General features: G+C 41.2%; 1 protein-coding gene across 2 annotated transcripts; it reads right to left on the bottom strand.

Moving 5' to 3' along the window:
• Positions 1-828: 828 nt before the first annotated feature.
• Positions 829-23,443, bottom strand: Amacr (alpha-methylacyl-CoA racemase). Of its 2 annotated transcripts, XM_020162255.2 has the most exons (5): positions 23,124-23,443; positions 15,080-15,223; positions 14,012-14,172; positions 10,116-10,302; positions 829-2,527 (listed from the first exon to the last, which is right to left on the bottom strand). In XM_020162255.2, the coding sequence occupies exons 1-5, from the start codon at positions 23,368-23,370 to the stop codon at positions 2,118-2,120; spliced, it is 1,149 nt and encodes a 382-aa protein (XP_020017844.2). In that variant the 5' UTR covers positions 23,371-23,443; the 3' UTR covers positions 829-2,117. The 2 variants fall into 2 exon arrangements, with proteins under 2 accessions (XP_020017844.2, XP_073933746.1); XM_074077645.1 differs by lacking the exon at positions 14,012-14,172 and having other exon boundaries at positions 2,366-2,527.
• Between the last annotated feature and the right edge of the window lie 631 nt (positions 23,444-24,074).

Below are 24,074 nucleotides of genomic sequence, written 5' to 3'. Positions count from 1 at the left end.
ATAGTTCATACTCATCTACAAAACCTCTCTATGGTTGAGCAGGCAGGAAGTTTCACAAAGAAGGCTGTGTTTGAGTCAAGTCTGAGTTTGCTAGCTCAACCAGCTGGAGCTAAAAAGAGTATTATTAGTCCTGGAAGATGATGCAATATATGGGAAGGAATGGAAGCAAGAGACACCATAGTATATTAGAAATTTCAGAGCTGGGGAACAGGGGGTAGGGATGAGATTAGACAGTGAGGTAGAAGTCTTATGGTAAAAGGATGGTCTATTTTGTAATTCAGTTTGTGTTTATTCTGAAGGAGAAAAGAGAACCACTAAAGGATTTTTCAAGACTGGAAAGATTAGTTTGGTGTCAAAAGATTATCAGCAGAGTAACATGGTAGGAAAGAAAAGTGAAAACAGTGATAACTACTTTCAAGACAGGTAGGGAAACAGTAGTCCACAGGCCTAACCAAAAAGATCTGCCATCTTACAAGAGCTGTTAAGGCAGAACTGACAGAACTTCACTATTGACATTTATTCATTTAATAATTATTTATTAAGTTTCCACTATGGACTTGAGTACTATTCTAGAAACGAGAGATTTAACAATGAATGAAATGTCCAAAAATCCCTTAAAAAGTTCCCATTCTTCTGCGTGTTGTGGTTGGGGCTTAAATATAATGTTAGTAGTGATATGAAGTGTGAAGAACAATAAACACAGTGAGGAGATAGTGAGTGATCAGGTGGCTACACCCTAGGGAGCATCAAGAAAGGACCTACTGCAGGTGATACTAGCACAGGGTCCTAAGTGAAGTGAGATGTCCATCCATTCAAACTGAGAAACTGTAAAAGCAAAAAAACTTTATTTGGTGTCTGAGAATTAGAATTTGGGAAAACACAGATTTGGACAGTTCTGAAGTGCAGATGGTATAGAGTGTTTAAAGGGAAGGAGAGGCTAAGGACAAAGAAACATATTAAGAAAGATGACTGGTGCAGAGAAGCTATCCTAAACACTAAGCTGTCCAGCAGGCTGCACAACTGATAACTGGGACTATCTCTAGGAGTAAAGTGCATCTGTCATTTGTGAGTTTCAGCTGCAACTTCAAAAGATGTTAATGGCTTTGTAGACTTTGGCTCCAGGTCAAAGGCTCACATTCTTGTGGCCAATCCAAGTCCACATGCCTAGGCAGCAACATAATACAGGCATAGGCTCTGCTCCCTTAATGGCCTCCTAACTCCATTCTGAAAGGCTCTTGGCATGGTGGGACATGCCTGTAATCCCATCACTTGGGAGGCTGAGGCAGGAGAATAATGAGTTTGAGGCCAGCCTGAGATACACAGCAAGACCCTGTCTCAAAAAAAAAACTAAGTTGCTTTTTATTATGATTTTCACAGAGATAAGCCAAGGGACTTCCGAAGCAGAAAGACATGATGGGAATGGAAACAGGAGCTGGTGGGAGGGAAGGAGAGGCCTAATATACCTTCAAATGGATGACCGGACAATATACTGAGTGCCACCAAAGAGAACAGGTCAAGAAGCCATTCCACCAAGGAGCCCAGAACCCAGTAGAGTGGTCAGGGGCAGTTTTCTTTAGGAAACCTTATGACATTTGCTAACATCCCAATTCAGAGACAATGACTGAATGATTTCCTTGTCAAATTAAAAGGGTTAAACTTTTCTAAAGACATTCACTTTGGTAAACAGTAAGCCAAACATATTTCAATGTATCAGAAAATGCTACTTAGGTGGTAAAGGGCTTTCTTGAAAGCTTTACAAATGTAAAATCACAGTACACTACCATAGGAAAAAGGCTTTAACAAAAATTTATTATATTAATTTACTTAAAATATATTATAGTCATATAAGCATTTTAACATCAACAGTTTATGAAATAAATTGGAAGGCAGAAAAAATTGCCACAAGTTAATAGATATGCACAAAAAATTCCTAAATGAAATGCTCTGATAACCATTTTCAGAATGCTATCATGATTGTATAATCAGTCCTTCATTGTTACAATAGTTGGATCACCTCATTACCATTCTTCCATATTTCCATGCACACAATTAATTGTATGTGTCATTCTGCAGTGAAAATGCAACACTCAAATTCATTTGAGCTGTGAGCCTAGAAGTTAGAGATTAGCTTTTGGCTTATTACTTTCAATGATTCTATCTGAGTGGAGCTGATCAATCTCTTTCTGGTTGAACCCTAATTCTTTAAGGATCTCTTCAGTGTGTTCTCCTATAAAAGGATTCCTTTTGGTAGACGGGACAGCTGGGGTGCTGAACAGCAAAGGTGCAGGGCGGGGACTCACATGCTGCTCCTCGTCAGTGACAAATGAGCCCCGTTCTCTGTTATGGTCGTGATGGAGAGCCTCTTCAAAGGTCAGGACCGGGGTTACACATGCATCTGTGCCATCAAAGATCTGGCACCACTCTGCTTTGGACTTCTTTGAAAACACATCTGCAAATTTCTTCTTCATTTCTGGCCAATTGGTTGTGCTCATCTGGCTAGGAAGTTCATCAGACTTTAGTCCAAGTCCTGAGGGAAAAATACAATTTCTTAAATTACTGTATACTGGCTAGAGTGATTTTACTTAATGAAAATGAATTTTGAGCCTGCCATACTATCCCAAATGAGATGTTCTATAGGGTTTCTCAAATGAGTGCACAGAAGAAAGTCAAAGTTGGTTTGAAGCTGGAGCCAATGGCTGGAGAGGAAAGAGGTGGTTGCAGCCACAGGACTCAAAACAGGTCTGTCACTGCCAAGAGTTATTTACTGACATTTTAGCAAAAGTAATCTATTTTCAATGGTCTAGTTTCTAGAAATTGATTTCTCTCCCTCTGAGTAGGTTTGCAAAAAGAATTTTTCTCAGGATGGTATTATCTGTCTTATTGAATTAAAATCACCTCATATTTTATATAATGTAACCAAGCCCTACAAAAATAAAATTTGAACAATTTTACACATGACTACCTCAGTTGTTAAGAAAGAAGCCTCAAGATAAATGATCAAATTCAGGATTGCAATCCCGAAGTAATATTCATTGCTCTTTATTTGGTAAAATTAAAGCTTGAAAGGGCTTTGTGCTAGGAACAAATGATCTGTAAGGTAGCCAAGGACTAGACTAACATTTTCAGGCTTTATAGGATATATGCACACCTGAAGAACTAAGATGAACCCCCCTTGGACTATCAATATATGATTAATTTTTAAAAATGAAGGACAGGAGAGAAAAATAAATCTTTTCTGGGGGTGGGTGTCAGTGGGAGGGGGTGAATACAAGGAGAGGGTAAATGACAGTGTATATGGTGGCTGCATTTTGTATCCATATATGAAAATAGAAGAATGAAACCTGTTGAAATCATTCTAAGAAGGGGGAAAAGGGGAAGAGGAGTAATGATGGAGGGGGTAAATCTAACTAAGATATATTGTAAGCACATATGTAAATATCACAAGTATCCCCATGTACAACTATTATATACTAATAAATCATTTTAAAAATTTAAATAATAAAACATTTTCAAGCTTTAGGCTGGTGTGAAAGCTTATCCACACAACTATTGCTTTTCATCGTCAGTACAGTTTTCAATAAACTACCTGGGATATTGAACAGTTTATTATAAAATAGGCTTTGTGTTGAGATGACTTTTCCCACCTATGTTCTAATATAAGGGCCCTGAGCATATTTTTGGTAGACTAGGCTAAGCTACGTTGTTCAGTAGATTAGGTGTACTAACTGCATTTTTTCCTTATGATATCTGCAACTTCACGATGGGTTTATCCAGATGTAACCCAATCACAAGTTGATTATATACCCAAAATATATATACTGCATCTATGTACCCAAAGGGCGACTTTGGTATAGTTTGCTTTAGTGTGAACATCATTTTTCTTCTCTCATATAAGAGGGTTTTTCAATGTGGATGGTTAAGAATAGAATGATAATAGAAGGCCCTTTTCCTTACACATAATACTTTCTGTAATTTAATTAACAAATTAATCTAATTTTTACCATCCTTTCCTTCCTTACCACGTTGAAGATCAATGGCTAATTGTAAGCTGCTCTGAAGATGCCAAAATTCCTACAGAGGTAAGAAAGCATGAAAATATGGCCTCTTCCTAGGGCCATAAGGATAGGGAGACATATGGAGGACTCACATAGTTCTGAATTTTTGTGAACAGCCACCTGTGGGTATAAATGAATTTTCCTCTGTAGCTACTTTCCCCATTCAACAACTGTGGAGCTATATAATTTATAAAGAAATGCCTTGGTCTTTCCCTTTGCTTCCTCTTTCCTGATTGATCCAAACTGTCTGATTTGAAAGGCACATAAAAATGAGTAGTCAGTTAAAACTAGTGATGTAGATAACAGCTACAGTTAGAAATATCTCCACATGTAATCAGAACCATAACACTAAACATGACAGCCAATGTGTTCTCTCTCACACACATACATTATACTTGAGATACATGGGTCATAGTCTGTATACTAGAAAAACAATAGAAACAAAAAGACCCTAAGTAGGGGGAGGGATAAAGGGGGGGAGAAATGACCCAAACATTGTATGCACATATGAATAAAAGAAACAAAAAATAAAATAAATAAATAAATAAAAAGACCCTAAGTTCCCCCATTTACTGACACCCCAGGTCTTCCATTTTCATCCATTCTGAGACCACACTTTTCTATCCTGCCCATGACTCTCATCAAAGTTACAGGATTTGGGATGCATTCACATTCCAAAATGGAACTCTGCATCCAGTCCCCATAGGAAAATAATTACAGATCACAGCTAGTTTTCATAGTACAATCAGTATTAAATTTCTGGATTTTAAGTCAAACAGAATTTTAGGGACTATCGTAGCAACTGAGACACTATTTAAAACTTGGAAATAATTCTGAATTACACAGAATTACAAAGTACATGTCATAAACTTTACTGCTCTATAATACAATATTAAGTAGTCAAAAATTCATATTGTATGAGCTGGGAGTGTGGCAGTGGTAGAACACTTGCCTCGCAAGTGTGAGGCCCTGAGTTCAAACCCCAGTACCTCCAAAAAATTCAAGAAATCATGCTGTAAGTATAGAAGGACGGTGATGGCCACTGCAAAGATTGTATGTTACAATGAAATACTGTAAAAACTGTAAACAAACTTAAAGAGGGAAATGGTTAAACAAATTTTAATATAAGCAGACCATATTCCATTAAAATCTTTTTATTGACACAAAACTACATTTCTGCTATACTGTTTAAATGTATACAATTATAAGAAAAATAATTGCATTTCATGTATACAGAAGAAATTATTTGTTTTTTATTCTCTCTCTCTCTCACCCTCTCTCTCTCTCTGCACTACTGGGGTTTGAACTCAGAGCCTTGCATTTGCTAGGCAAGCACTATACCACTTGAATCATGCCAAAGCCCATTTTTGGCTTTAGTAACTTTTCAGATAGCATCTTGAGCTTTTGCCCAAGGCTGACGCAGACCACGATCCTTCTATCTCTGCTTCTCACGTAGCCGAGAGAATTCAAGTGCACTGTCACAACCCAGCGTACTTTTTGCCAAGGCTGACCATGAACCACAATCCTCTTATCTCTGCCTCCCAAGTAGCTGGGATTTACATGTGTGATCCACCATAATGACTCAGAACAGAAACTTAAAAGTCACATTCCAAACTCTCTCAACGTGGAAGGACAACTTCACCTCTTACTTTAAAAATCTGTATTACTTATCTTTTTTCTAACAAAGTTGTGTTACTGTGAATTTGCATTTTTTAAATTATAATAAAATATATAACAACATAAAATTTGTCATTTCAGCCACTTTTAATTACAGTTGAATGGCATTAAATACATTCATATTAAGGCACAACCATCACCACCATCCATCTCCAGAACTTTTTCTTCTTCCCAGCAGAAACTCTATACTCATTAAATAACTCTATTCTGCCCTCTCCTGCCCCTGGCAACCACCATTCTACTTCCCATCTCTCTGAATTTGACTTCTCCAGATATCTCATGTAAGTGGAATCATCTTAGGGGAGAGGCTCATTTCACTTAGTATAATGTCTTCATTCATATTTGCAATCTGTGTCAGACTTTCCTTCTTTATTGCAGCTGAATAATATTCCATCTCATGGGAAGAACACATTTTGCTTATCCATTTTTCTGTCAATGAAAACTGAAGTTAATTCTCCATCTGGCTATTGTTAAAATGCTGCTATGTACATAGGAAGCTAGTCCCTGCTTTCAATCATTTTGGGTCTATGCCTGCAAGTAGAATTCTTGGATCACATGGTAATTCTATGAATTCTGCACTAAGTTTTTGAGGTACTGTCACACCATTTTTCACAGTATCTGTGTACCTTGCATCCCACCAGTAATAAGAATGATTCCAGTTCTTCTTCACCCTTGCTAACATTAGTTATTTTCTGGGGTTTTTTGCTTTTGTTTTTTGGTGTGTGTGTGTTGACAAAGATGCATTTTTTATTAGCACATAATATCTGTTCAGGAGGGTATACTGTGGTACTTATATATGTGCTTATAATATATCTTAGTTAATTTATTCCTACCATCATTCTCCCCCCACCCACATCTTAGAATAATTTCAATAGGTTTCATTCTTCTATCTTCATGTATGAATACAAAATATATCCACCATATTCACCGTTTCCTTATGCCCTCCCCTCCCACTGGTATTCTGGGATTTTTAAATAACATTTTGAAATTTTAAAAAAACCTTTACAAAATTCTCTATTTCAGAATTGTACTACAAGAGCCTTACTCTCAAAATGTCACAAAATTCTCATTGTTTTCAGATTCCTTTGCCCCAGAAAGTAGCAGGGACAGAGGACGAGAAATTAGACACTGAAAGAGAAGAAAGTTGTATGCGATTAGTAAAAACACCATTTTTAGAAGTAAATACTGTGAAAGAAAGAAAATGCTAAGATGTTTTGGCATGGACTGTGAGGACTGTGTAGACGCTGATTTAACATGTCGTACTCTTTAACGCAAAGCCTCCAGAAAGCTGGGGAAAGCTGAAAGGAGAGCACAGGTCAAGTGAAGGTCACAGCAAAGTCCAGGAATGCAAAGAGATGGGGCTGAAAAAGAAGTCAAGGGGTTTACAGAGCTTAGACTCAGAGGAGAAAACCCACGAGATGGTGGCAGAAGTTGAGGGGGTTACAGAAATCAAACAGAAAAAAGTCCTGCTTCATTTTCAGTATTTGCAGAATGGTTTGTTCATTCATTGAGGTAGATTGTGAACATTCAAAATGAGCACTCCAAACATATAAGTTTTAAAAGAACAGGAGGATATAGGAAAGAGAGGAGTTAACTTCTGGAATGACAGAGTAAGGACCCTCAAAAATCTACTCCCTGTGAAAACAATGAGAACACTAGGAAAGACTGTGAGAATTGACTTTTTTATAACTCTGCAAATTAGCTAGAAACATACAATAATTCAAAGATATCCAAAACATATGAATTTTTGAAAGACCAGTGAGCTTTGTGGTGTTACAACTCCTGCTAATGGCATCACTCTCTCCCTGGCTCTGTGGTGGCCTTAAGGACCTCTGAAAGCTTGACGCAGGATGACATCCACAGGAAGAAGCAAATGGGTTTGAAGTTCCCTAAATACCCCATCTCCAGGGAACAGTGGTTGTCTGGCCTATCTGACAGCTCCCTGAAGAACTCCATTCTCAAGATTTGTCTTTATTTGCTCTGCCAGCTCTATCCCTAGGACATTTTTTTAATCAAGTGGCAATTGTTTAGCATCACAACTATCTGCAGTGGCAATACTGTTGGAACTAACACAAAGCTGACCAAAATTTTGAAGGAAAAACTATAGAATGGGATGTCCACAGAGGGCTTTAAAAAGCTCCAACATATTCCTGAGGCTGAAGACTGTATATACATAAGCACCTGCTCAGGAGAGCATGCATGCACAAAAGACATATAGTCTCTCACCTCTGGCTGACCTTGAGGCTCTGTACAAGTGAGAAGCACAGAATGTGTCAGTAAAGGTTGGAAGATTTGTTGATTTGAGGACATCTCGGTCCAATCATTAGCTGACTATTACACTAAGTGGACAGAATTCAGTGGTTACACATGCCAAGGAAAACAGATTTACTCTAGGAAATCATTAAATAAATGAACAGCAACAATAACAATAGAGGACCAGCTAGTCAGGAAAGGAAGGGATGACCTGATGTCCAGCGTTTCCAAGTTAAACTATGTAAAATCTGTTTTTTCAACAAAAAACTCTGAGATATGAGAAGAGGCAGGAAAGTATGGCTCATACACAGAGAAAAAAAGCAATCAGTAGGAATCATCCTTGAGGAAGCTTATGTAGGAAGGCTACTATGCTTATCATTACCATCCTTTTCAACTCAGGAATTTCTATTTGGGTCATTTTAAATATAACTTCTTTCTTTATCAATATTCTCTATTTGATGAGACAGTGTTCCCATATTTTCCTTTAATTCTTTAGTCATGACTGCCTTCACTGCTTTGAAATACTTAAAATAGCTGATTTGAAGTCTTTGTCTAGTAAGTCAAACATGTACTCATAGCTTACTTTTGTTATTAGATCTCAAGAATAGGGCTCAAACGGTAGAGCACCTGCATAGCAAACATGAGGCCCTGAGTTCAAACCCCACTGCTGGCAAACAAACAAACAAACAAACAAAAAACCTCAAGTAGCTGCAGCAATTGTCTAGAACTCAGATCATGAATTTTGCTCAAGGAAAATATTGTATCATTATCATTTAGAAGAACTTGTGAGTGATAAAAAGAAAAAGCTGACTGAAATTCAGTTAACTATATAATTATGTTTCTGTTTTTTATAGACAAGGTTGTTTTACAATGCAAACTCTACTATGTTGTTTCCTTGCTACTTTCCAGGGCTCTAGACCGAAGGCATGTTGCTCCCAGCACTTGGTCCTTCATCTGGCATTGTTCAGTCTAACATTTTGACATAAGTGTCTATATTTTTATAGAAGGTTTTATTTATTTGAGTCTTTTTTCTGTTTTTTCTTCCTTCATGTCGCTAAGGGTTTATCTGTTTTATCTTTATATATATATGTGTGTATATATATATATTTTTTTTAATTGTTGTGCTGGGGATACATTGTGGCATTTACTAAAGTTCTTACAGTGTATCAAATATCTCATACTTGAATTCAGCCCCACTACCATTCTCCTTTATCATCCTTCCCCCCTATATTTAGTTTTAATGTCCGGTCATAAAGGCATCCTTTATGACCTTGACAAACCATTCTGCTCTTCTATAGTTTTCCCAACTATATGTGAGTTAATGAAGTGAATACATTTCTTATCATAAAATGCTTTTCGATGTTTACATAAATAATCATGGCAGTTTATGCAAATAATTTGAGTACTACATCACATTTTAAAAAGGTACCAAACGATGAGACTTTAAACTTGTAGTAGAAAGACAAATGTACTATATCAGCTTAACATATCACTTAGGAGTATATTCTAAAACTTCTCAGATATTAAATTGTCAGCAGAGTGAACTTAAGTTCAAACACTTCACAGTAACAAAACAATTCCAGTTCAAATATTTTGTTAGGGAAGAAAAGATCCCAAATTGTCCTGCTAACTTGTGGCAGCATAGCGTGAAGACAAGAATCTTCAAGAAAGGTAAATTACAGAGGCATCAAGTGACAGTAACATCACCCAATAGAATCCTCTGGCCAAAGTCTCTATGCTTAAGTGACACCTGACACTGTATACTATAACAGACATAGATCAAAAAACAAGAGCTGATAGAACCAGCAGATCATTTCGAAGGAAGATCAAGAAGGATCTGGGCACACCAAGGCAAAATAAATATCTATCACTCCTGCTGTGAAATACAGTAAAAGCACTGAACATCCCACAAAAGGTACTGCTATGTTTTTTAAAACCCTGAGTTACTTAACCAACTAATAAAATTACCTGTCAACTTAAAAGACAGGGAAAATACCCACAATACACTGATGGTTAGGCTAATTAGAAAGTCAGATATATCATAAAAGACAGCATAAAATTCAAAAGGCCCCAAATAGAGGCTAAACAACACCCTCAGCAAAAGGGAGGGGAGAATGGATGGTTACATACCTTTGACCAGCAGCTGATAGAATGGGGGTTCTACTGCTCCGACAGCCATGTACTGCCCATCTGAAGTCCTGTAGGTTGTGTAGAAAGGTGCTCCACCATCTAACAGGTTCTGACCTCGAGGCTGATCCCACAGTCCCAGTTTTTGAGTTTTCCATAGAAAAGAACTTAGATATGCTGTTCCTTCCACCTTTGAAGAACACAATATGAATCCAGATGATTCAAGTATAAAAGGATTTTCGTCTATTGGGGGTTTCTAATATTTGTGTAACAATGCTTAAAGTATATGAAAATCACACTGAATTCTACAAATTCTTTGGCATTTCTGCAAATGAAGTTAGAGAGGTTTTAGGGTAGAATGACAATTGGCTGAACTGTTCAGTTCAGGAAATATTGTAAGGCTTAAAAGGAACTACTTATTTTTGTTCTTTTCAAATGAAATGTTGATGATTTTTGAAACTAGGTGAAGGTATATGAAAGTTCATTATATTATTCTCTCTACTTGTATATATGTTAAAAACCATAGGATAAAAAGTTGAAAAAAAAAAAGGTTGGGGACATGGCTCAAATGGTAGAGGACTTGCCTAGTAGGCACAAAGCCCTGAATCCAAAGCCCAGGACCACCAAAAACAAAAGATAAAATAAAGCAAAAGAATTTTTAAAGTCTACCTATTTCAATTCCTATAAACACATGTTCACAAACATATGAAGCATATCACATATTAGAGGTAAATCATATTACAGTTAATTTAGCTTACTCTAAGCAGTTTACAAAATAAGCATAACAATAGAGGTGGCAGGTGTACGGATTTTCTGAGTTCAGACAAATGAGTTTGGGAATATGCCATCTTCCCACTTAGTCCTGAAGTAACAAGAGTGGATACGAGTGCTCAGGTATAATTATCACAGTGCTCAACCCCAAAGGACAGAAAGACTGGGGTAACACAGGAAATCTCCCGTCCTTACAGGGTGTATGATTTTCGTGATTCTCGTGCCCCAGGGAGAAGGCATTATAGTATTCTTGTCCTTGAGGTTATAGTAGAGGGTCCCATCCAAGAGTGAGCATGGAATTTCTCAGTTACTGACTATGAGACAAATGTAAAATATTCCTTTGAATACATCACAATTTTCCCCTTTAGCTTGAAATCTCACATGCACCTGAATTTATGGCTAGAACACGTCATCACCAAATACAGTCACTGTATCATTTAATGATAGGGACAGAGAGCCTGACTGTACTTATATTCATGTAAGTGGCCTATACAGGTGATGCTTTTTTTTTTTTTTGGAGACTGGGTTACATATATCTTAGCATTCCCATATTTATACACACACAATGACACATATACACATATGTGCCTTGTTTTAAATATACTTTATGTTCAAGTTTTATGTTAAATATGTAATTAGATGTGTTGTATACCAAATTCTGACACATCAGAGACTCCTCGCACTCATTAATAAAGCTGAAAATAAAGGTCCCTCTAATTTTGCATAAATTTGACCTTGCAATTGAAATACTGTTAAAAGAAACTACTGTTCCACATGGGCCTTAATTAGGGCTTGCTTAAAACTCAGCAAGTATGTAAGTGCCATTAACTAGTGCCTGCTTTCTGCTCAAGCCTGGACCCTTTTGCAGTCAAATAATCCATGGGGCAATAACAAGTGAACTCAAAGCAAGTTGGCTTTGTTTTCATAGAGCACTACAGACAGTTTTCACAGAGAGTTCTGAATACTGACTGTCTTTCATATTCAAGCCAAAGAATGTTAAGTGCTTAGATTCTGTACTGAGTTATCTTTGAAACAAAGTGTTTCCGCTCTGCTTCATCATAAATGAAATGACAGGAGGCCACAGGACAAGAGACACAGCAGTAATAATCCTCTTATCATCTCAAGGCCTTGGTGGCTACCATGCCTCATAGCTTCTCTTGCCTCTCACCTCCATGCCATGGATACTGTCCAAATGAGAGCCCTTGACCCAGCCTCAGTTTCCCATGACCTTTTGTACCATCCTCATCATGTAGGCCAATGACCTGCATATACCTCCTGGCATCCCCAGGTCAGCTGGGCTCCCAAGAGTGGGGGTAAACACAGCAAAACTGACCCTACATTCCAGTTTTCTGAACTCCACAGTTTCTATGGAAACAGCACTATGTAAAGACAGATTCCACCTCATCCTACTCTGGTGCCAAGGATTTTGCAACTAAAAACCTGAAAACTACTGGACTAAAAGTAGACATCTGCCTAGCCCTAATCTAATTCTCTAAGAGCTCAACTGATGAGAAAGTGGAAAATGTGATTTACTGACCCTTTGACCTTGAGTAATTAGCCAAGGCTGAGGATCCCCTAATGTAAACATAAGCCCTTAAGAAAGTATACACTTTCACATACATTAAAACCTTACTGTCTTCTAGTCATTAGGTACTTCTGATTAGATATATTCCGAGGAAAACAGCAATCACCTTCCATTTACATTTGACTACAGAAAATCGCATGTATTTAGTAAATTATTCAATTACTACTTGAGTATTCAGTCTTAAATTCTCCTTAAAACTCTCAAGGCCCCGTGTTTGTTCTTAGTTGATTCCTTGTGGATGGCACAACTGTGCCAATGAGGACAGTAAAGGGAAGCAATTGAAAGCCCTGTGGCTTTTAGGGTCAATCTCCATGAGTCAATCCTTCTGACCCTTCCCAGCCACCTATTTTAGAAGAAGGCAGTAAGCCTCTGGAGCCTTAAAATTTTCAACACCAAATTGATGAGTCAATCTCCCTCAGAAAGTTGTGTGGCTCAAAGCAGGGGAGCCACGGAGCCCTGCACTTGGTGTGGTGTGAAGCCGTTGCTGCTGCTGCTATTTCATGGTACAGCTATGCCATGAGTAGGTCAGGAGCTGGGAATAAAAGATAAGTTCCACATTGGGCCTCCCGAAATACACCTCAGAGAGGGACATAAGGACAATGTGATCTGTGCCCATGACAGCATCACAAGACACAGACACAGGACAGTCCTAGGCGAGGTTCACCTGTGAGATATAGAAGCAGCCAGCCAAGGCTTAAGAGCTGAGGAGATGCCAGTAGGAGATGGGTTTTGCAAAGGTCACCAGTGACCCAATCCAATTTGCACTGTTCAGTCTTTGAACTCTTGAGGTGTTCACCCACTTATGACCCTCTGGTTATTACTCTTCTTTCAGCACTCTCTTTCCTTAGTTTCTATGACAAGACTCTCTTCTGGTTCTCCACTTGGCCCTTCTCAGCCCTTGCTTTTCTTCATCTGCCTACTCACTTCTTCCTTACACACTGGTGTTCTGTTCCCTTACTAGGGGACCATCTAGCTCCCAAATTATTCCTAAATGACTCTGAAATCTGTTTCTAGTCCCTAACCTCAAGTATTCTACCTAGATATCAGAAAGCCACTTTAGACTTGAAATGAGCAAAACTGAATACTTTTTGTTCTAGAAAAAAAAAAAGTCACAACAAACTCATATAGAGTGCCTGCTATATATAGGGGGTAAATTTGATCAGAGCACTTTATATGCATACATGGAAAAATCACGATGAAACTCCTCTGTATAATTAATATATACTAATTAAAATCTATAATTAGGAAAAACATACATTAAAAATGCTACTTGGTGGGATAAAATTTTTAAAAAGAAATACAACATAGGATCAGATGAGTCATAACAAGTTTAGAGAACTGACTCCACAGATTATTTCAATATGATATTCTGACATGTAGGGAGAATGTACAACTATTTTAAAGAAAAGGATATATTTGGTGCTTTGAATTTAAACACTAAACATTGTTATCTCCTGTCTTGTTCGGAAAAAGATTTGAGGCAGCCATACAGCATGCTTAGGAACAGGTAGCAAGTCTACCATTCCTCCCATTGGATACTCACCATGCTTACATCGATGACCTGGCCTTTGCCAGAGCGCGTGCGTTCAAAGAGAGCCATTACAATCCCCAGTGCACACATGAGGCCACCACCAGCAAAATCCGCCAGGAGATTCAGCGGGGCATATGGATTCTCACCACTTCTGCCAATTTTTGACAGAACACCTACACCAATAAAAGCAAATTGAATGTCGCTTTTAAACAAATTCAGTCACTGGCTGAGTGAAAACTAGTACAAAATGCTTTTCAAAATCTAAGCCCATTCAGTCCACTTATAAAGGAAGCTTTCCCTTCAGAGAGGCTCCGCATTTTGTTAGGCTATTTTCCTTCTCTAAAACTTTACCCCAACTGACATTTTCAAAATTTTATTATTAAGTTTTCACCCACTGAGTTTTGGGAAAAAATAATAATTATTATTATTACCAATTTATTTTGTGCCTTATAAACAGTATAAAACACTCACTCTTATTAAAAAGAGGTATAAGAAAATAATTGTACAAAAAAAGGTACTAAATTTTAAGTAGATGCAAAAAACCAAAGCTATACTTACCTTTTTCCCTCAACCTTTAAATGTGTATTCACAGGAAATCAAATTTCTTTTAGTGAAAACACAGTTCTAGAAATCTAGAAACTAAGACATGTTCTTATAGGCAAAAATTTTAATAAAGTGATAGTGGGGCCTGAAAACCAGGGGCTTACTGAATTCTGAAATGATGACTCAGAAAATGATTCTTAATGAAGCAGTGTCCCAATCCAACTACACAGCAACCATTCCTACTAACATGAAGTCTTGCATCCTAGTGGAGGCTTGTCTATGAACTGACTTTACAAATGCAGCGAATAAATTTTACTAGTGAGAATATATTCCTCAAATGTGTTAAGATGGAGGAAAAAATTTGAGAATGACTATTTTAAGAATCCAAATCAACCCATTTTTAAACAACCATGCTCTCCTTATTGACTCTAATAAATACTTGAATCTTCATCTTTCAAAATTCTTGTTAGTCAATGTAAGTGTAGATCTTGCCTGGAGACACATCTAAAGTGTAGAAACAATTATTTCTCAACATACCTGACAAAGCCAAGTAGTTGATGTCATGGCCAGCAACCTTAGAGAATCTTCCTGACTGGCCAAATCCACTCAGCCTGGCATAGATAAGCTTTGGATTTTCCTGCAGCAGAATCTGTGGCCCAAGCTGGAGTTTCTCCATGACACCTTAAAAGAAAAGCAATAATTCTTTTTATAAATTGAACATGAATTAAAGATGGGGCTAAGACTACCATAAAACAACTCTTGCAAGTAATACTAACAACATTTGTGTGGGCTTTGTGAAACTGTTGCAATCAAAATGGAGTCACTTTTGTTAAAACCCATCCAAAAATAAATAAAGCTTGGAGGTTATGAAGAAGTGCGCATGTATGCCTGAAAACCAAAACTATTAACATAAGACTCTGCCAGAACTCCAACCTCATACAAAGGCCACTGTAACCTTCCACGAATAAAACTCTTATAAGGACATCTGCCCTGTTCAGCAACTATTCAACCTCAGACCACCATAATTCTTGTTATTAGTCCATGTAACCCAAAATAACTGTTTTGCTATATTTCTTGTGGTTCTCATTTTACCTTTCCTCAAGTTCTTTGAATAAGCTTATAGCTTACTTTGTTATGCATATTCTCATTACAATAATCTGCCACCCCCAAATAAATATTATTCTTTGGAGAATGTCTGATTGTCATTCAGGTTGACAGCTTACAGCATGTTTCCTATAGGTAAGGACCCACATAAACGAGGCTCCCATTTATGGAATGTGTGGCTTCTACTGAGGATGTTCTGGTTTTTGGCATTTTCCTTATTTGCCTCTCGGCCAAATACAAGCCTACTCAACCCCCAGAGTGGGGTCCCTTTTTCTCTGTGATCATACCACCTCCTTCCTCATTATGTCCTTATGTATGGACGTAACCATCTTCCCTATGAGCTCAGGAGCATCTCCAGTAGCATTCATAGCATGTTCTGTTTACACAGGCTCCTAGAATACCTCCACCAAAAAACCTCATAAACCTCCTGGAAAAAAATTCTTACAATACCACCCCCAGAGCTCTTAGACTATCAAGTATAACTATTGCCCCAAACCCAGCTAACTGGTACCTGAAATCTTCAGGGATTAAAAGTACTCAAAATTACATAATAAGCTCATTGTTAAGGGATGATGACAAACACAAAAAAAGTCTATCATCCACCTAGATGAACACCAGCCAAAACCCTCACCTGAGACTAAATGTGTAGTCACAGCTCTACCTTCCTGCTAATTACAAGACCCTGAACAAAAACATGCTCCCCCATCCTCACGGGACATTATGATATTATTGTTAGGTCCCTGGCATTCTTGGGGCGGGCGGAAGGACCCGAGGCTACACCTTAAAACCAGACCCCCTGATTTATGACTGCTTGTTTCTCCCTGCCTGATTGTTTCTCGGCTTGCAAAACAACTCAGGAACCTCCAATTACTCAACTAGCAAGGCATGTCGACCTGTTCCATCTGGTGATTGCAGATAATCAGAGACCAGACTCTCTCTGGCTTGGCCCCTCCTATAAAGCCCACTACCCAATTCACCCAAGTCACTGCTCCCTGATCTGGGGGGGTGGGGGAGGGCACAACCCTGAGGTCTGGATTTCTAATAAAGCTTTCCTTTCCACACGTGGCATGGTCTTAATTCGGCAGTACCTTACATCTGGTGCCGAAACCCGGGAGAGGTTAGGAAAGACGCTCCAGCCTGGGGCTGCTTCCTTGGCCATTGTGTCCTGCCCTCTCCTGAACCCAGATTGCTGAATTGACCCCACATGCCTCCGGACTGTGGAGTTCGGACCTTACAGCCTTGCCAGTTTTCCCATCCATCATTAGCCTCTCTCTTCCACTACTTCTGATTTTCATGCAAAACTTCTAGATCTTGACGATTTCTGCCATTGCAACAGCACGTGATCTGAAATTCCATTCATCCAAGCTTTCCTTTCTCTCTGCTCTCAACCCTCCCTCAAATTCGTGTCTCTCTCTCCCACTGAACTGTTGTACTTGTGACCTCACGAGTTCTGTCTGCCCACCTCCCAACTCCTCCTGCCAGTCCTCTACATCAATCTCTTCTCCCATCTTATCCTCCCATGACTCAGACCCCTCCTTCTTCCACTCCTGCTGGCTCTCCCAAATAGCCGCCACCCTATTCTCCTTCTACAGTAGTCACTATTGACCCTGAGCCATCGGCTCCTCAGGGACCAACACTGCCAGTCTTGCCCTCAGCCCCTGCTTCACCCTCACCCTTCTCCTCCCCACCAGCATCCCATATCCACTCCCATACCTCCTCCCAAGCACACTCAGCCCACCTGTTCCACTCCGGGAGGTGGCAGGGGCTGATGACATTATCAGAGTCCACATGCCCTTTTCCATGACTGACCTCTCCCAAACTGAAAAGAGACTTGGCTCCTTCTCTAATGACTCAGCCTCTTATATTAAAGAATTTAAATACCTAACCCAATTATTCTCAACTCTCATTTTATTTCCAAATCATTCCCTGATATTCAAAGAAAAAACTTAAAACAGGCAGGGGGTGGCCCTCAAACCCCCCAGGGATATCTTGTGAAAATGGAATTTAAGGTATTTAATAACTGAGATGAGGTTTGAGACCAGTGAAAGGCCTAGCTCTTGGCGGCTGCCTTAAGGCTACCTCCTCCAACTTCGAGATGGGCCAGATAACAACGCACACCTCCATAGGCCTTCTTCAAGTGCAACCAGATGGGACACTGGGCAAAACACTGCCCTTCACCTCGCCTGCCGCCAGGACCCTGTCCACGATGTGGCCAGAATGGACACTGGAAGGACAACTGCCCCTCTTTGTCTCTGCAAGGTAGGTCAGTCTCCCACTCTCACTCTCAAGAGAGTAAAGGCCTCACAGACCTCTTGGGCCTGGTGGCAGAAGACTGATGTGGCCCTGAAAACTTGGCCCCCTTCAAGATCAGCTCGGAGGAGCCCAGGGTAACCGTCCAAGTAGCAGGTAGGCCTCAATCACCTACTTGGTGCTACCTGACTTCTCAGGTAAGCTTTATCCTTCACAGATCTCCATGGTGGGGTGGACGGTCTCCTCCACCAGCCAAAAAAGAAAAGACAGTTTTATTTATAGATAAACTCCAATGTGTGATAAAGTTAAAGTTGACTATAATCTAAGAGCTGCCTAATAAGATTTTTAAGGTCATGTCAAACTAAAATCAAACTCTCTGTTATAAAATAACAATGTTATCTTAATATTGTTCTGCTCTGAGTAACATCTACAAAAAACTATTATAGGGAAACATTTTATCAAAAAATTGTGTTTTCTATTAACCTTGTCAAGCTTTAAGTACTACTAAATCAGAGTTCATTTATGTATTTGCTCATACAAAGTTCTCTTAAATGACCACCTTGTAACAGCATTGTCTATACTTTATCTAAATATGGTACAAACATTTACAAAGTTACAGTCAGCCTCTATTTGCCTTTAAAGGTCCCACAAACGCTTCATAGCAACTAACCTGGTCAGTTTTGCCACAAGAATTTAAAGGCAGCCCTCATCTTTGTGGACAGGCTCTAACCAGAGACTTATTAGATTGACACTAACCAGAGGCCACCCTTCTTCAATGCAGAGCCACAGAGCCCCTCATCTGCAGGGCAACTAAGTCCTTTTTAAAACTTTCTGGCCTCCAGGGATACAAAGTCTCTAAAGAGAAGGTTCAATTATGTCTCTTACAGGTCACCTACATAGGTGTGGTCTTAAAGGAACAGGCTCCCTAAAGCCCTTCCTTCTTGAGCCCCTTTTAAATAATGTATGGTCACCCATTTCTCTTAGAAAACTTGCCTCCAACAGACTCTGCTCCTCTGGCTGACTACCTACCTTATCTTAACCTCCTCTGGGAACTTCTCAGAGAACAAGCAGACCAGATCCTGTCCCACACCTCAGAGGAGAGCAGGATAACCGTACAAGTAGCAGGATCTTTGACCCTCTCCGCTGGGACCTCATTGGATTGGCCCTCATCTGGTCATCCTCACAACGCCCACTGCTGTCAAGCTCAACGGGATCCCCATGACAGCACCTTTCAAGGATAAAACATTGCCCACCAACTTCAGACTCTTCCACTACAAGAAAGGATGAGTACTCTTGTGTACCGCTGGGCCCCAAGCAGCTACGCCTCCCCTGCAAACTCTCTCTCTTCCACTCCTGCATAAGCTCTTATTCCTATCTGGCTCTCGATCTTCTTTCCCTTCCCAACCCAGAAATCCTCCTCCTGTGACCCATGCATGTGCATTGTGTGGGCAGGAAGTATTGTTACTAAGACCTTACTGTTCCAAACTTACTAATCCTGTGCAGGCTCTGTTATCGGGTCATGCACTCACAATCACACCATCTATCAGGCGTGCTCCCATGATAATCAATTTACCTGCTTCAACCCCACTTATTGCCCTTTGGAGCAGTGGTTAAAACTCAGGAGTGGTCACCTCGCTGGGAACATTGTTACTTGAACCCAGGTGTTCGATCCTGAAAAACCAGTGTCATTATTGTTTGATGCTTGTGCGGCCATAGATTAAACTATGTGGAGATACAGGCTGTGGCTGTGGAGGCCTGGGTTGGGAAAGGACTTATACATCAAATGAAAAATATATGTGCCAGGGAGACAACTCCTGGTGTAATAATGAGGGTTACCATTTTTGCCCTTATTGGAGTTGTGTTTCATGGGCCACATGGCACAGGGCTACACACTTAGCCCTCCTTCAAAAGGGCACTATTACCCCTAGCTGGAGTCAAGGCACCTGTAACCCTATAAATTTCACTGTATTTAAGCCATCTGATTGGACACAGGGACAGATAATTAGCATAAGGATAGGTGGCCAAGGCTTTGACCTTGGGACTCTGTTACACCTTAAGTTAACAACTGTTACCCATGAGAGTTCCCCATACCAGTTCTTCCACTCCTTTTGTGAAGAAATGCCAGATAAATTCCCCATTTCTGTTACAACTAAAAACTTGTTCCTCACACTGGCCAAATCTATAGCCCAGACACTAAATGTCACTTCGTGCTATGTGTGCGGGGGAACCAACATGGGAGACCACTGGCCCTGGGAGGCAAGGGAGTTAGACCCACGAGTGCCTTTCAATGAAAGTGCCTTCCCATGACACAGGACTCTCCTTAAAACTTCCATTATTGGGAATTACTGTATCTCCTGCCATGGAAAACAATTCTCCACCCTAGTGGGGGAACTCACTTGTCTAGGACAGAAGTTTTACAATGACACAGTCCAAGAGACTCAGTGGTGGGGTACCCCAAACCATACGGAACCCCAGCCTCACCCACCCACAACTTTTCTAATCTCAAAACAGCATGGGACAATCTTACTGCAGATATAAACTGACAGGCTCCCAGGGGGCTATATTGGATCTGTGGAAGGCAAGCCTGTACAGTGTTGCCTAGAAACTGGTTTGGGTCTTGTGTGCTGGGCTCCATCAGACCATCTTTCTTCTTGTTCCCCCTCGAACAAGGTGAAAACCTGGGAGTCCCCATATATGAATAAAGATTAAATAGAAATAAATGGGGAACCTTACAAATAGACACTTGGAAGGATGATGAGTGGCCCCAAGTGAATCATCCAGTACTATGGTCCTGCCGCTTGGGCAGAGGATGGGTCTTGAGGGTACTGCACCCCTATATATATGCTCAACCGCATCATCAGGCTGCAGGCTGTTGTTGAAATTATTACTAATGAGACTGCAAGAGCCCTCAGTTTGCTGGCAAAACAAGGCACTAAGATGCACAATGCTATCCATCAAAACCGCTTGGCTTTGGACTATTTTCTAGCCTCTGAGGGAGGAGTTTGTGGAAAATTTAACCTGAGCAACTGCTGCCTACAGATTGATGATGAAGGAAAAGCCATAGAGGAGATCACTGAGGGAATGACAAAGCTTGCCCATGTCCCCGTCCAGACTTGGAAAAGCTGGGATCCTAATTGCTTGTTTGGAGGATGGTTTTCTGCCACAGGTGGATTTAAAACACTGGTGGGGCAGTGGGAGTGTGCATAATACATCCCTGCTTCCTTCCCTTGGTTATACGGTCTATTAGGTCCATTATAGAGGCCACTATAGAAAGAAAAACAGCTGCACATGTAATGATGCTATGGAAATACAAACCCTTAAACCAGGAAAATGCTCTTTAACCCTACATGCCTCCAAGATCATTCAGGGAACTCAGCAGACAGACTTCCCACAAGATACTACTACAACCTTCTCCCAAAAACTGGCCTTGTCTGCAAATGAAGCCTGGGACAAACCATCAACCTCCACTCCTGGGAACCTCACAAATTTCCAAATTCCAGCCAAACCCCCTTTAACAATGTCCCCACTCAGCACGAAGCAGCTAGATTGATTGGAGGTGGTAATACCAACAAAAGGCTGGAATGTTAGGTCCCTGGCATTCTTGGGGCAGGCGGAAGGACCCGAGGCTACACCTTAAAACCAGACCCCCTGATTTATGACTGCTTGTTTCTCCCTCCCTTATTGTTTCTTGGCTTGCAAAACAAGTCAGGAACTTCCAGTTACTCAACTAGCCAGCCATGCCGACCTGTTCCATCTGGTGATCACAGATAATCAGAGACCAGACTCTCTCTCCCTCCCCCATGGCTTGGCCCCCCCCTATAAAGCCCACTACTCAATTCACCCAAGTCACTGCTCCTTGATCTGGGGGGAAGGGGGCAGCCCTGCGGTCTGGACTAATAAATCTTTCCTTTCCACACGTGGCGTGGTCTTAATTCAGCAGCACCTTACAATTATGAAATAATCCTAAGAATTATTGTTACAGTCCTCGATATGGCTTTGAGGGCTAAAAGAGCTACATGAAATATGCTTGTTTCCCTATTGACAGTCCATTCGTTCGCCCAATTTAATGACTCTCTGCTATCAGGCAATGCTTTGGGCTTGTACTTGAGCAAAATACTCCCATAGCTATCTAAAAACATGGATGGAGCTCAGACACCCATTTTTTTAGGCTGTCACAACATCAAGATGGTTGCAACAGGAAAGAAAGCTTCTCAAGTGATGGTAAAGGTGAAGAATGGATGGCTTAATGATCAATGCAAACAGGTGTGATGAAAAGCAGACTGCAGTACAGGTTTCTGATTCAGGCAGCTGGGTTCTATTCACTGAGATAAATAACACAGAAGGAGGCAATGCCATTTTAAAAGGAAAGGAAAAGAGCTTGGTCTGGAATCTGTGGTGGTCGCAATGACTGGGGGACAGCCAGATGGAAGTATACTCTACCAGCGGTCTGCAGCTTCAAAAGAGCGGGAATTAGATTTGTCATCATCTGTCTCTTAAATATGAAAACAATGGGATTGGATCAGGTGGCTCCAGGGAGCAGGGCCCAAAGTAAACAAAATGGGCTTGAAGCTGGTGCTTGAGAAGGCCAGCATTTAAGGTAGGAAACAAACATTAGCCGTGGATTGGTTTGGAGGGTATGCCAGTACTAAAACATAGCTCAATGACTTGGGTTCCCAATAAATAATGTCGCCATTTTGTGAATCAGAACCCATTTTATCCTCAGGCCGCACTTCATTGCCTCCTTGATTGTGGCTTGCACCCCAACCAGAGACTCCCATGCATGCCTAACTTCCTCAAGCTCCCTCTTCTATAAATGCCACACCTAGCCCAGTCAGCATTGCGCCATCTTTCCCCAGCCAGGCTGGCAGTTCCAGCCTGCCATTAAACCTTGCTCTGGGATATGAGGCTTTTCCCATGTGCTTTCTTTGCCATTGGTGTTTTTCCTAATAGTTCCAATATGCAGTTTTCCAGGAAGAGAATCTAAGACTTTCACAAGATTGTCACAGGATTCAAGACCCTCAAGGCAAATGTATAAGGATGCTTAGAGGGGAGGGGGAAAAAAAAAAAAAAACCTAGGAAAGCAGGGAAAAGCAAAAAGAGAATCAGAGCAACAGCAGGACCTTAACACCTAGAGAGGTTTGGCGGGCCACAGTCCACGTGGCCCGGGAGGAGCGGGGCGGGGCGCAGGCGCTGTGGCCCGGGACCGGCGGGCGGGGGCGGCGCTCACCGGGGCGGAAGGGCTCCAGCAGCACGTCGACCTGCGCGCACAGGCGCCGCAGCACCGCCACTCCCTGCGGCCGCTTCAGGTCCAGCACCAGAGAGCGCTTGCCCCGAGCCAGGCCACTCACATCGCCGGAGGTGTTGGGACGGTCCACGCGCACCACCTGCGCCCCGAAGTCCGCCAGCACTAAGCCGCAGAACGGACCCGGGGCTAGGCCGGCCAGCTCCACCACCCTGACGCCGAACAGTGCCATCGCGCCTGGCAGTCCCTTGAGAAAACTGAGCAACGCGGCCCCCGTCCCAGCCTCAGCGCTGGGGATCAAGCGCCGCCCCCGTCCCGCCCCGTCCCGGCCCGGCTCCCGCTCCGCCCCGCCCCCGCTCCCGCTCCGCCCCCTCTCCGCCCCGCCGCGCGCGAGTCTGCGCACTGGTGCACTTCCCGCCTGCTCTCCCGCAGTCCCCCGCGCCAAGTGCCTTCATGCAGTGCAATCAGGAGGATCTACATCGCAACCTTGACCTTGAGCGCTCAGGCTTGTCACTGTCCTCTCAGGACGCTTTTACTCTCACCACGGCAATCCCTGGCCATTGTGTCATTTGAGCCCCTACCCCCGCCTGGCCTGGCCGTAGAGAAATAAAGCTATCTAAACATAGGTAAGAGCAATGCAAGGATATTTCCTTTCTTTGGCTTGCTACACTGCCCCTACTACTTAGCTACTGGATGGTTTCATCCTAAATTACTTTGAGAACCCTCGTGGATACATTAGGGGAACAATTTTTATAGGAGAATATCAATGGGAGTGTTGCTCATCAGGGATAAATGAGCTTTTAAAATCTTTAGTTTTCACTTTCAAGTTTTCAACTTTAATGCCTACCCTTTAAAAAAGTTAAAAAAGCCACTAATAGCCTAACCACTTGTACAAATCACTTTCTATCCTGGTATAGTCTGTGTGTAGGTAATCTG

This window comes from Castor canadensis, chromosome 6 (assembly GCF_047511655.1).
Source record: "Castor canadensis chromosome 6, mCasCan1.hap1v2, whole genome shotgun sequence".
Classification (NCBI taxonomy): Eukaryota; Metazoa; Chordata; class Mammalia; order Rodentia; family Castoridae; genus Castor; species Castor canadensis.
The sequence above is the reverse complement of the archived record's forward strand: the minus strand, read 5'-3'. Positions and strand labels throughout refer to the sequence as shown.

Excerpts from the sequence above, each read along its gene's own strand:
- Amacr (XM_020162255.2), bottom strand. The coding sequence starts at position 23,370 with ATGGCACTGTTCGGCGTCAGGGTGGTGGAGCTGGCCGGCCTAGCCCCG. Across the intron at positions 14,173-15,079 it reads CAACTACTTGGCTTTGTCAG|GTGTTCTGTCAAAAATTGGC; the intron begins GTATGTTGAGAA and ends TTATTGGTGTAG. Across the intron at positions 2,528-10,115 it reads CTATCAGCTGCTGGTCAAAG|GACTTGGACTAAAGTCTGAT; the intron begins GTATGTAACCAT and ends TTTTTCCCTCAG.